Genomic DNA, 12,646 nt, shown 5'->3' with positions numbered 1-12,646 from the left:
AGAAGGTCAGAAGAGGGCGTGGGATCCCCTTGAACTGGAGTTATACATGGTTGTGAACTGCCATGTGGGTTCTTGGAGTCCTCTGGAAGAGCAGCCAGGATGCTTAACTGCTGGCCTGTCTTTCCAGCTCCAGACTAGGTCATTTGAAGTGAAAATCGTTGAGATTTGTATTGGCAATTCTGAAACCTGGACACGGGGCCCTGAGAATTACCCACTTTTCACCCGGAAGACTCGCTAGATGAGAGCGAGGTACTGGCAACACGGGTTTTCCAGGTGGATTTTGGTGAGTTCTTTCTGGGACTCAGAGCTCTCTTGATCCATTTTGTTGTTTGTTCTGAGCTGGTTGTTTAGGACCCTATTTGATAAATACTTCTCCTCCCCCCTTTCAAAACATTTGGTTTACATTCTCTGTGGTGGTTTGAATGAGAACGGCTCATATATTTGAATATTTGGTTATTTGAATATTAGGTGCTTTTTGCCAAATGAAAGCAGGGAGATTTTTATGGGTTGTGGGAGACGGGTGATGACGTGTCCACCACAAGCTGGGGTTGTGCCCAAGTATGGTCAAAAACGGAGGGCTTAGGTGGGGACTTGGGCGGCTGGCAACTTCAGGGGAAGAAGCTGCAGTAGCTGCCAAGAATGCAGAACCGGACTTTTTGGCACCTTTCCTTTGTTCAGAGACTCTCTGAGTGGGCTGGGTTTGGGGGGGAGGAATGACTTTCTGAATCATGCACGGGTGAGCTGGAGGTTCCAGTGAATGTCATCATGTCACTCAGGGTGGGCTTTGAGGTTTCAAAAGCCCATGCCAAGTCTAGTCTTCACGTCCCTTCCCCTCTTCTCCTTCCCTCCCCTCCTTCTCCCCTCCTTCTCCCCTCCCCTCTACTCCTCTCCTCCCTTCTTCTCTCCTCTCCTCTTCTCCCCTCCTCTCCCCTCCCCTCCCCTTCCCTCTCCTCCCTCCCATCCCTCCTTCTCTGCCTTCATCCTGTGAACCAGCTGTCCATTCTCAGCTGCTGCCCCCGCGGTCTTGCTCCCACCATGATGATCATGGACTAACCTGAAACTGTAAGCAAGCCTATAGTTCAATACGTTAAAACAAAAGCTGCCTTGGCCATAGTGTCTTTTCACAGCAAAAGAACAATAACTATGACATTATCTGTTTTGTTCATTTTCTTTGAAAGCATTTTTTTAAATTTCAAACCATTCAGTTTTACCTTTGTTTCGTTATAGACTTCAGTAGACATGTTGTTTTGTTCTTGTGCAATCAGTACCCCACCCCAACCTTCTAGACACTTCTCCCATATCTAATCTAAAGAAAGAGGAGATGTTTGGAGAAAAACACATTATTTGGTATTCCAGCCAGTTTTATGTTAGATTCCTGTATGAGTTAACTCGCAAGTATTTAAAAAAAAATTGGAAAAAATCTAACGAGATTCACTATTTCTATATTGACTTATTTTGTGTGCTTAACAAAACAAAAGTCTAGTAGTCCTGGGCAATAAGAAAAAAAATCATAACTGGGTAGCCTACTTGAATTAAGATTTGAAATCACAACGGGGTGCTCCAGAAAGTCGTTTTTGGATGGATTTCCAGGTCAGGCTCCTTTCCTGTTGCAGCCACCTGCACCCAGCAGCCTTTTCCCCAGGGTTCTCCAGCTCTTGTTCTCTTTTGTCCCCGCTGCACTGGATCACTGGACCCTGCCAAGTCAAAGTATAGACGCCAGCTCCGAGGCGAACTCGTGGAAGTGGCAGAGGATAGAAAAGATGCCCCTGCCCTTGGGATGCTAATGAGTAAAACGGGGAAGCACAATGAGGTAGATGAAGAAGAGGAAGAAGGTGGGGGCGGGGGAAGAGGATCGTGATGACGAGGAAAAGCTGAGGCAGCTACGGGCTAGTGGGCAGCCGAGGCGATCAAGAAGCAAAAGACCTATAGGATGACTAAATAGCGAAAAAGAAAATGTTAGATTTAAAAGGCCACTGTGACCTAGTCTCAGAATCTAAATGTCGTTACTTTTGATTAGAGGGGCCGACCCAACTGCCTGCCTGTAGGGGGCAGTGCTGCCACAAATGATCAGACTGTGAAACTTGCAACAGGGAGGGAAAAGAACCAAAACTTCCATTTTCTTTTTTCCTACAAATGTTTTAAAAAGAGGGGATGGAGATATGGCTCAGAGGTTAAGAGCATTGCCTACTCTTCCAAAAATCCTGAGTTCAATTCCCAGCAACCACATGGTGGCTCACAACCATCTGCAGGCATACACACAGACAGAATATTGTATACATAATAAATAAATAAATAAATATTTTTTAAAAACTTAAAAGGAATTTTTAAAATTTAAATTACATATTTTTATACATATTGTTAGGCACCAGCCACTTTCAATGATAATAGGTAACTGACCCAGCCTTAGGAGCTTTCTAAGTTCTTTCTCCTTTGGCTTTCTGAGACATGGTCTCTCTCCGTGGCAAAGACTGTCCTGGAACTCACTGTGTAGACCAGGTCGGCCTCAACCTCACAATGATCTGCATGTCTTTGCTTTAAGTGCTGGGATTAAAGGCATGTGCCACCCATGGCAGGCTCTATGTCCTGCTTCTGATTTTACCTGTGGCATAACCACGTTCATTATAATCTCAAAGGAGAAAAAAAAAAACACATTGAACAGCAACAATGAAATCACTTTCTGAGCACTCCAGTAACGATTTCTGGTTCCTGTACTGTATACAAGTCATTTATTTGTAAGAAATGGTGGAAAAAGGCAAACATGAAAACTTTCTTTTTTTGTATATGAAGTTACTGCTTATTTATTTTTTTTTAGTTTGTTTGGTGTATATGTGAAACAATTTCCAATAGGAAACTATAGTTATTCTTCCTTTTAAAAGTATTTGTTTACTTTTGTTTATGTGTATGAGTATTTCGCGCATGTGTGTATGTACGCGCATGTGCACTCGTGTGCACTGTGTGGGTGCCTGGAGCTCACAGAGGCTAGAAGAGGGTGCCGAATGCCCTAGACATGGAGTTATAGATGGCTGGGAACTGACATGTGGGAGCGGGAACTGAACCTGGGTCCTTTGCAAGAGCGGTAAGTGAATTTAACCCCAGGTCTTATTTCTCCGGATTCAATAAACCAGACTTTTATTTTGGTGGAAAAAAGAAAACCACTAAAATGATAGAATTGGTAATTTGCAAGAATTAATAGGAGCTTTAAAAACTACATGTACATTAAGAGACATTAAAAATAAATAAAAAGTTAATAAAATATTAAAAAGTATTTAGAGGCTGTGTCAGAACTAAAGATAATTACTGATCACTTCTTTCTTTAACTTTGCTTCTCTCCTCTTAATCTTTAAGAGATAAATTCTCTATAAAAATTATTAGTGGGCTGGAGAGATGGCTCAGCGGTTAAGAGCATTGCCTGCTCTTCCAAAGGTCCTGAGTTCAATTCCCGGCAACCACATGGTGGCTCACAACCATCTGTAATGAGGTCTGGTGTCCTCTTCTGGCCTGCAGACATACACACAGGCAGAATATTGTATATATAACAAATAAATAAATATTTAAAAAATAAAAATTATTAGTTTGTTTTTAATATAAATGCTAAAGAAAAATATTTATACTATATCAAAAATTCCAGGGCTAGAGAGATGACTCCAGAAGACCCAGGTTTAATTTCCAGCACCCACATGGCAGTTTACAACTGTCTGCGACTCCAGTTCCAGGGAATCTGACGCCCTCACAGACATACGTGCAGGCAAAACACCAATGCACATAAAATAAAAATAAATTATAAAAAGATTTCCCATTTCTTTTCTTTTTTCTTTTTTTGAAGCTATACTCATTCTTATTTTCTCCTTGGTAACATGGTTTGGAGCTTAAGTTTTGTGGAGGAGAGCGTGTTCTGAGAATAGAGCTGCAAGGTTGGGAGAACACTCTGGAACAAACGCTGGATTAAGGAGTTTGTGATGGGATGTAGACCATGCCCCAAATCCTTCACTGGGAAAGTCTTGTTGCTAAAATAAAAACATCAAGTGAGCTAATTGTGCATTCAGTGATAGATTAAGAATTTATGAATTATGTAAAGGCAGATACATGAAAGGCAATTGTCTCCCTTTTGCGGGAACACGGAAATGGAGCATGATGATGTCCCGCTGCATGCTGAGGCCCTGCAGCTGCTGGAGAAATAATTCAGGAGTAAAATGCAGGACAAATTAACGTTTCTCCAGGATAAGCTATCAGTCTGGTCAAATGTTTATTATTATTTTTTATTGTTTTTATTGAGTTATATATATTTTCTCTGCTCCCCTTCCTTCATTATTTTTAATACTTTACTTGAATAAATACCGGAAATAAAAAACATGATCAGATCATTTTCACTTTCCTCACTTAGCTCACAAATTCATGGCCTGTTTCTCTTTACAGTGCCTGTCCCTTTGGGGGCCATCAAACTACCACAGTTGGGAATAATTTATTTTCTAGCTATTTTCAATAATTTTTTTTGTTTTGTGTGTTTTTTGAGACAGTGTTTCCTCTGTGTAGTTCTAGCTGACTTGGAAGTCACTCTGTAGACCAGGCTGGCCTCAAATTTACAGAGAGCCACCTGCCTCTGCCTCCTGAGTGCTGGGATTCAAGGTGTGTGCCATTAAATTCTTAGTTTCATTAAAAGAATTTATAAAATCATATTAAATTAATTCATTAGTTTAATTTCATGAAAAGAATTTATACAATTCTTTTAAATTGATTAATTCATTAATTGGGTTGAATTAAAATTTCATAAAAGAATTTAATAATGGTCCCAGAGGGAAGCTCTTAGACAATTTTATTAGCGTTTGAAGGAAAACCTCTGTCATTTGATGGCTTCTCACTTGCACCTACCATTATACTGGTTATGTTTGCCGTCCTCTTTTGGGGATGGGTGTCTTTCTATGTTCCTAGCTGGCTCTGAAATCCTCTTGGCTCAACCTTCCATGGTACAACAGGTGTGTCCCACCACACCTGACTAAAAGATCCAAGTTATTTATAGATATACATAATCTTTATAGATAACAAATCAAAGTGAAACAGCAAAAAGGGTAGTTTATTTTAAAAAAATAATCAAGATTAAAGACCCCGAGAAGGGACTCTGATTTCCCTAGGATCAAGTCAACAAGTCAAATCATGGGTGGCCTGTGAGGGTAGGAGGTAAAGATGTGGGCTGGCTTTGGTACTTGGGGTAGCAGCTTGCCCAGATCAAGCTGTAACAGGAAGTCTGTGGCCATCTCTGCTAGAGCAGAGGCTTCAGTTTCTTCTCTGTGATTCCTCTCCCAAGAAGGACTTGGCTCAGGATGGCACGAGCCTGTGCTAAAACCCAGCTTTCCTGGACAATATCCGTCCCTGGAACTTGCTAAATGGGCCACATGGGCAGCTGGTATGGGGGAGGTCCAGCTTCTGCTCTTCACCGGAGGTCTCCCTGGGGCAGCGAGGCTCCATGGAAACCCAGAGCTGACTCAGGAAAGGATGCCTCTGATGGATGACAGCTCTGTCCCCTCTGTAGGCCTCAGTTTCCCCTGTGTGCAATGAGAGTGACCTGGTGGTCTTTGGAGCCTCTCTGTCCTGCTGTGCCCCCAGCCTGGGGAGTGGGCTCAGGCTCCCAGCTTCTGCAGTCTGTGTTCACTGTCCCTGTGGTCTGAGGCTTTGGGAAGCCATCCAAATACAGAGAAAATGTCTCTCTTGTGCCTGTGCAGTCTGAAGGGACATTTGGCTTCTCGCACCTGCTTCTACTTGGGTACAATTGCCCTTTGAGTGCAGAGCTGGGGGCTTCCAGGAGATGGGAAGCCGCTCAGAAGGCCCAGAGCTGGGAGTGCGTGAGCAGGGCAGCATGCATCACGGAGCTTGTGGCGCGGACTGTGGTTGGTGGACGCAGAGGACCTAAGGCTGGGAGCTAGTGGTGGTCAGCATAGCCCTCTGTGGTCTGCAGAGCCTGCTGGTGCTGTATGTGAGTGACTGACCTCTACTTCTTTATCCTGGGTTTTAGTCTGGGAGGTCATGCTAGGTCCCTACTGAGGCTTGAGCTCTGTCTAGGTACCACGCTAGCATCCTGGTCTCTTGGCTTCCCCTCTGTGCTAGTTACTTCTGTGTGACTTGTGGGCAGGCTGGTCAGGAGTGGCTGGTGTGGGCTGTGTGTTTGGCTCTGGTCTGGTCTGGTCTGGGGTACCTGGCCATGAGCTGCTTGACTGGTGGTGGTCTGTCCTAGGTGGTTGTAGACCCTGACTGTTCATGTCCTGCAGGTAATGCATCCACTGCCATGCCTTCCCATCAACCCCACACAAGCTATAGACCCTCACTTTCTGGTCTGCCATTGTGTAAATGGGACAGTGGTCCCTGGCAGGCCCAGTTCATGCCCCTAACCTACCTGCCACTGATCCTTCTTTGAGAGGCTAAGTGGGGAAGAACCACGCTCTGGGACTGCCTGGCTACTCCCTCCTGTGGCTTCAGTTCTATGTGGACGTGTTTCCCAGCTGTCCCACAGTTCAGGGCTCCAGAGGGTATAGACAAGAAGGGGTAAGCTGCTCATAGGCATCACTGATCACAACACAGAGACTGTCGTCTGCCTGATCCCTGGCTTGTGACATTAGGAGGTGGTTACGGGGCAGAGTATAGAGTGGGAGACGAGACAGTGGATGACCCGAAGGGGAGACCTTTGCCCATCCCCCATTCATTACATCCTCCTGGCCCTGGAATGCTGTCCACCCCACTCCTCTGCTTTCTCAGCCTTTACACTGACATCAATTTAGGGCCCAGCCGGGACCTCTCTGGTCTTCTTGGCTTTCCTTCCTTTTGCTGTCTTTTGATTGGTGCTGCCCCTGGCTCTCTCTGGTGCCTATGAGAGCCACTTGGTACATATGCTGAAGGTGAGGACAGCTCTGCAGGGTCCAGTGGTCCATCTCCCATGTCTGAAGCTATTTCCTGTGGAGAGTTCTAGAGCTCCCTTCTGCTTCCACGTGGGTAGGTTCCAGTGTTCATCTGCCCCTGCTGTGTGGTATGCCTTTCCTGGTCTCACATAGCATATTTGTGGACACTGAGCCCTCTCTTTTTGTCTGACTTTGTCCATTTGCCCATACTCTCACTGGGTGAGTTCTGTGGTGATATGCCTCCAGGGCACACTAGCTGTCAGGATGTTGGGTCACTCTGCCCAGCTCCCCAGCATCCCATCACCAGCCAGCCTGGCAAAGGAACAGCTCTGAGAGAATGAAGGGGCTCTATAGAGTTTTGGGGTGCCGAGACTGTGAGGGGCCTGAGGATGGGTTGTGGGAAATCTGGGGCAAGGGTGATGGAAAGGGCCGTCAAGATGGGCAGGCAGGTGTGGGGCTTGCTTGTGGCCAGGTAAATCTGTGGAGCCTCCACCCTCACAGATTCCAGGTGCCCCGCACCTACCTGAAGGGCATGGGAGCCCCACGTGTTCCCAGAAGGACGGTGCTCTTTCAGCGGGAGAGGACAGGCCTGACCTACCGTGTGCCTGCGTTGCTCTGTGTGCCTCCCAGGCCGACATTGCTGGCTTTCGCGGAACAGCGACTTAGCCCCGATGACTCCCATGCTCACCGCCTGGTGCTGCGGAGGGGCACACTGGCCAGGGGCTCAGTGCGGGTGAGTGTTCGGTGCAGAGCAGAAACTGAAGCCCAGCTCTATTGACCCCCCCCCCCAGCCCCTGAGACTGAGGTCAGGCTCCAGATGCCTTGACCAGCTGCCTCTTTTCCCTCAGTGGGGCACCCTGACTGTGCTGGAGACTGCGGTGCTGGAGGAGCACAGGTCCATGAACCCTTGCCCGGTACTGGACGAACACTCCGGGACCATCTTTCTCTTCTTCATTGCCGTGCTGGGCCACACACCAGAGGCCGTGCAGATTGCCACTGGCAAGAACGCTGCTCGACTCTGCTGTGTGACCAGCTGTGACGCAGGCCTGACCTGGGGTAGTGTGCGAGACCTTACTGAGGAGGCCATTGGTGCAGCATTGCAGGGTAGGTGGCACCTGGTGTGGGGTGGGCTAGAGGAACGGAGTGGGTAGGAACAGGACAGGGCAATATGGGCGTGGCCTCAAGGGGGCTTGGGCTTGCCACTTGCCTAGGTCCACCAATCACTTGGAAATCTTCACTCTGCCACTCCCTGTCCCCAGTTTCTTGCCCTATATCACCCACGAGCAATGACCTCCTAATGCTGTCTCTAGGACTGCCTGGCATTTCCCAAGCATCTTCAGCACCAGGCCAATAGGTGTTGGCACGGCTGGCAACTTAAGCCCACCAGAGGCTCTCCTTGTCTTGGTTGGCAGAGAAGAGGATTGCGGCTCTTAGTCCTGACTCCCAAACCCTTCTCTTTTACCACTTTCTGTTCCCTTTCACCTCCTCCTCATTCAGCCCTGATCTCTGGACTTCAGTCTTTTGGATTTTGGGCCTCAGTCTTTGTTTCTCTCCTCTGCAGCCCCTACTCCCCAGTTGCTGGCCTACTGGTTGGTTCCTCATCCACCACCCTGCCCCATGCTGATAGGCAGTGGCCCTAGGGGCTATAGGACCTGGTCCATGGCCCATGACTACTACATAGAGGGATATAGCAGCTTCTGAGAGGGAGACAAGGAAACAGGACTCATCAAAACCTCATCCGAGGTCTCCTTCCTCCACTGCCCTGTCTAGCAATTGCTCCAGAAGTTGAGCTCTGGTGGTGATCATTGGCCAAGTGTCTGTTGGCCAAAGGCTGGGGAGTGGCTCAGAGGTAGGCCACTGGTTTGGCCTGGTTTCTGTGCTTTGCATCCCAAGGCAAAAAGCAAAACACTTGGCCAAGGAGCTGGAGAGATGACCAGGAGCTTGTATGACTTAACAGCTCTTGCAGAGAACTGGAGTTCAGTTCCCTGTGCCCGGATTGGGTGGCCCACAACTGCTTGTAACTCCAGCTCCAGAGTGTCTGCCACCTCGGCCTCTATGGGCACCCACACTCATGTGCACACCCTCCAAATGTGCATAATTAAAAATACCTATTTAAAAAAACTATTAAAAAGCACACGATCAAGCAGGCTCCTAGCTTTCTAAGACAGCCTTGGCAGACTCCATTGCACACATTCTGGGTGCATTCGGGGTCCAGGATAGGTCGGCAGTCAGCTGACCTATAACCCAAGGTTCTGGCTCCTTCTCTCTGTAGACTGGGCCACCTTTGCTGTGGGTCCAGGCCACGGAGTCCAGCTGCGCTCAGGTCGCCTGCTTGTTCCTGCTTACACCTATCACGTGGACCGTCGGGAGTGTTTTGGCAGGATCTGCTGGACCAGTCCCCACTCCCTGGCTTTCTACAGTGATGACCACGGGATCTCCTGGCACTGTGGAGGCCTTGTGCCCAACCTGCGCTCTGGAGAGTGCCAATTGGCTGCGGTGGATGGAGACTTCCTCTACTGCAATGCCAGGAGCCCTCTAGGAAACCGGGTGCAGGCACTGAGCGCTGATGAGGGCACCTCTTTCCTACCAGGGGAGCTGGTGCCTACACTGGCTGAAACTGCCCGTGGTTGCCAGGGTAGCATTGTGGGCTTCCCAGCCCCACCCTCCAGCAGGCCTCAGGAGGACCGGTGGCCAGTGGGTCTTGGGAAAACCCCACAGTCCCCATCCTTCTGTCTTAGAGCACAGGAGTCTTCAGGGGAAGGTGTTGGGGTTTCTGTTGAGGGTTGGGTTCCCAGAGGGCCATTCAGCTCCCCACAGTCCTGGAGCCCAGTGAAACACAGCCTAGAACCTGGGTCAGGTGGAGATAAGACAGCCTGGACCCCAGAACTCCCCATGTCCTCTGCTTCCCCGCTTCAGAGTCCCACATGGCTGCTGTATTCCCACCCATCAGGGCGTAGAGCTCGGCTCCACATGGGAATTTACCTGAGCCGGTCCCCCTTGGATCCCCATAGCTGGTCAGAGCCCTGGGTGATCTATGAGGGCCCCAGTGGCTACTCTGACCTGGCGTTCCTTGGGCCTGTGCCTGGGGTATCCCTGGCCTTTGCCTGTTTGTTTGAGAGTGGGTCGAGGGCCTCCTACGAAGATATCTCTTTTTGTTTGTTCTCATTGGGTGATGTTCTGGAGAATGTGCCCACTGGCCTAGAGAGACACAATTTGAGGGACAAGCCTCAGGGGCATTGCTGGCCCTCTTGAGGGCCAGGCCCTCGGGCAGGTTCCTGGGGAGGAAGGGTAAAGTGTATAGAGGAAGCCAGGGGCAGGTCAGCATGACCCTGGGATGGACAGAGTCTCTTCCTCACTGCTGCTGGGGGCCGAGTCACTGCGGAGCCGGCTGCTGTCTGTGAGTGAGAAATAAAAGGATTGTGCTGTGTCTGTGTCTTTCCAAGCCACAGTCTTGGGGCCTGACGCTCTAGCTCACCACTCTGATCACCATGCACATTTCCCGCCTTCACCCTGCTCAGTTCCCACATGCGGGGATGGGTGGGTGGGTGGGGGTGGGGAGTGGGGGGGCTGGCAGGGGTGAAGGCAAGAGGAACAGTGACATACAGTCCCTCTTTTCATTACCCTGCTATTCGCCAACCCCGATCAATCTGAAGTTTGCTGATGACTGAAGTCTGGTCACTTTCTGAACTTTCTGAGAAGCCGGTTGGGGAGCCAGCCTCCCCAGCTAGTAGAGACAGAACTTGATTTGAGGAGGGTTACTTCCTAGAACCTGCCCACTTTTTAACCCTTCTCTGGAGAGGGCTTTTGTTCTATCAGAGCTATTCCCTCAGGAAAGCCTGTTTGTATTTCCTTCCTTCCTTCCTTCCTTCCTTCCTTCCTTCCTTCCTTCCTTCCTTCCTTCCTTCCTTCTTTCCTTCCCTCCCTCCCTCCCTCTCTCTCTACACAAACATGGCTATTCTGGAACTCACTCTGTAGAGCAGGCTGGCCTCAAACTCACAAAGATCCACCCCTCTCTGCCTCCCTAGTGCTGGGATTAAAGGCGTGCACCACCACCTAACACCCTTTTGTATTTCTTATTAAAGTCCTAATTTCTGATGATAAAAACCTGTGGGGGATGGGAAGCTGGCTCACTCAGTAAAGCATTTGCCATGGAATCATCGGCACCTGAGTTTCATTTTTAGCATCATGTACAAAGCCTGGTTTTATGACACACTTAGGATCTCTGCCCTGGAGAGGTAGAGATCAGTAAGTCCGCAAGACTCCCTGGACAGACGCTGAGCCTAAGTGGCATGCTCCAGGTCGCAGGGAGAGACTCTGTCTCAAAATACAAAGTGATGGCGTCTGAAGGATGACTCAAAGTTGGTCTCTGACCTCTAGGAGTATATAATACACATCCGTGCTTGCACACTTCTCTGCAAAATTCAAAACAAAAGTATGGCCATTTCAGAAATACTGGAAAATGTGTGTGTGTGTGTGTGTGTGTGTGTGTGTGTGTGTGTGTGTGTGTATATATATATATATATATATATATATATATATATATATATATATATATATATAGTTTTTCAAGACAGAATTTCTCTGAGTGGCACCCCAAAGAGAGGGAGGGAGGATGTGGTGAGAGTGTCTAGGCTTAGGGCAGGGTCCTGTTTTAGTCCTTCTACTTATTCTTTTTGCCTGCCAGCCCTGCTTGTCTCTGTCCTGCCTAGCTATTGGCCATTCAGCTTTTTAGTAGACCAATCAGGTACCTTAGGCAGGTGAGGTGAAACAGCAACACATCTTTTCATAAGTCAACAAATGCCACAAGAATAAATGCCACACACCTTTACACTGTTAACAAAGGCAGCAGAAACAAGTGTAACACACCTTTACACAGTTAGAGTAATATTCTGTAGCACAAACAAATGTAACACATCTTTACATAGTTAAAATAATACTCACAACATATAGTTGGGAGTAGCCAGAAATAAACTGCTGCCCATTTTCAGTAGTAGGTACACTTAAGAGTTCACCATGGACGACAGGCGAGGAGGCACTGTCCCCATGTCTTGCCTAGCTAGAAGCTTGTGCCCTTTTGCCTGGGTGCTTCTTAATTTATCTTAGAGTTACAAAGTTACAGTCTGCCCCTGTATCAGGAAAGAGAAGGGGTTCTGAAGCCCCAGAAGGATGGAGAAATTTAGGGTGGGGACTTTGCTAGACACGCAGGAAAGATTGTATCTCTCTGAAGAACTCAGCAATGAGAAATTCAGTCGTCAAGGAAATGCTATTTGAGGGATATAGAGCAACAGCAGCATTATTTTGTGTCAAATCAGCATGCAAGTCATTTCTTTTTATGCCCACCTGATTTAGCAAGGTTGTAAACTTAATTGCTTCACCTCTGCTACTGAGTCTCCAGTGTTGTTATAGAGTGTGAAGATTATTGTTTCTCGAACCAGCGCCCCAGCCCTGCTCCTGTCTCTCTGGGGCTCAGAACTCACCCTGACAAGTCTCACCTTTCTGTGACTCTCTTTTCACCTCTGGGCTTCAAGCTGGTCAGTTTCTCTGGTTGGCTGGGGTGTTCTCTGCTCCTTGAGCACCTCCCTAAACCTTGGTCTGTTATATCTCTACGCCTCCGTCTACACATCTTTTTGTTTGTTTATTTTTTTGAGACAATGGTTCCTGTATGTAACAGCCCTGGCTGTCCCGGAATTCACTCTGTAGACTAGGGTGGTCTTGAACTCACAGTTATCTGCCTGCCTCTGCCTCCCAAGTGCTAGGACTAAAGG

The 12,646-nt window shown here is 48.1% G+C and overlaps 1 protein-coding gene across 3 annotated transcripts; it reads left to right on the top strand.

Moving 5' to 3' along the window:
* The first annotated feature begins 5,784 nt into the window (after window positions 1-5,784).
* On the top strand, window positions 5,785-10,308 carry Neu4 (neuraminidase 4). 3 transcript variants are annotated; one of them, XM_075951752.1, is made up of 5 exons: window positions 5,785-5,965; window positions 6,882-6,975; window positions 7,383-7,614; window positions 7,730-7,985; window positions 9,154-10,308. In XM_075951752.1, exons 3-5 carry the CDS (start codon window positions 7,414-7,416, stop codon window positions 10,131-10,133), a joined length of 1,437 nt encoding a protein of 478 aa, XP_075807867.1. In that variant the 5' UTR covers window positions 5,785-5,965; window positions 6,882-6,975; window positions 7,383-7,413; the 3' UTR covers window positions 10,134-10,308. The 3 variants fall into 3 exon arrangements, with proteins under 3 accessions (XP_075807867.1, XP_075807868.1, XP_075807866.1); XM_075951753.1 differs by lacking the exon at window positions 6,882-6,975 and having other exon boundaries at window positions 5,786-5,879; XM_075951751.1 differs by lacking the exon at window positions 6,882-6,975 and having other exon boundaries at window positions 5,812-5,965.
* The last annotated feature ends 2,338 nt before the right edge of the window (window positions 10,309-12,646 follow it).

Source organism: Microtus pennsylvanicus, chromosome 17 (genome assembly GCF_037038515.1).
Source record: "Microtus pennsylvanicus isolate mMicPen1 chromosome 17, mMicPen1.hap1, whole genome shotgun sequence".
Classification (NCBI taxonomy): domain Eukaryota; kingdom Metazoa; phylum Chordata; class Mammalia; order Rodentia; family Cricetidae; genus Microtus; species Microtus pennsylvanicus.
This window is presented reverse-complemented; position numbering and strand designations above follow the sequence as displayed.

Excerpts from the sequence above, each read along its gene's own strand:
- Neu4 (XM_075951752.1), top strand. The coding sequence starts at position 7,414 with ATGGGAGCCCCACGTGTTCCCAGAAGGACGGTGCTCTTTCAGCGGGAG. Across the intron at positions 7,615-7,729 it reads TGGCCAGGGGCTCAGTGCGG|TGGGGCACCCTGACTGTGCT; the intron begins GTGAGTGTTCGG and ends CTTTTCCCTCAG. Across the intron at positions 7,986-9,153 it reads CATTGGTGCAGCATTGCAGG|ACTGGGCCACCTTTGCTGTG; the intron begins GTAGGTGGCACC and ends TTCTCTCTGTAG.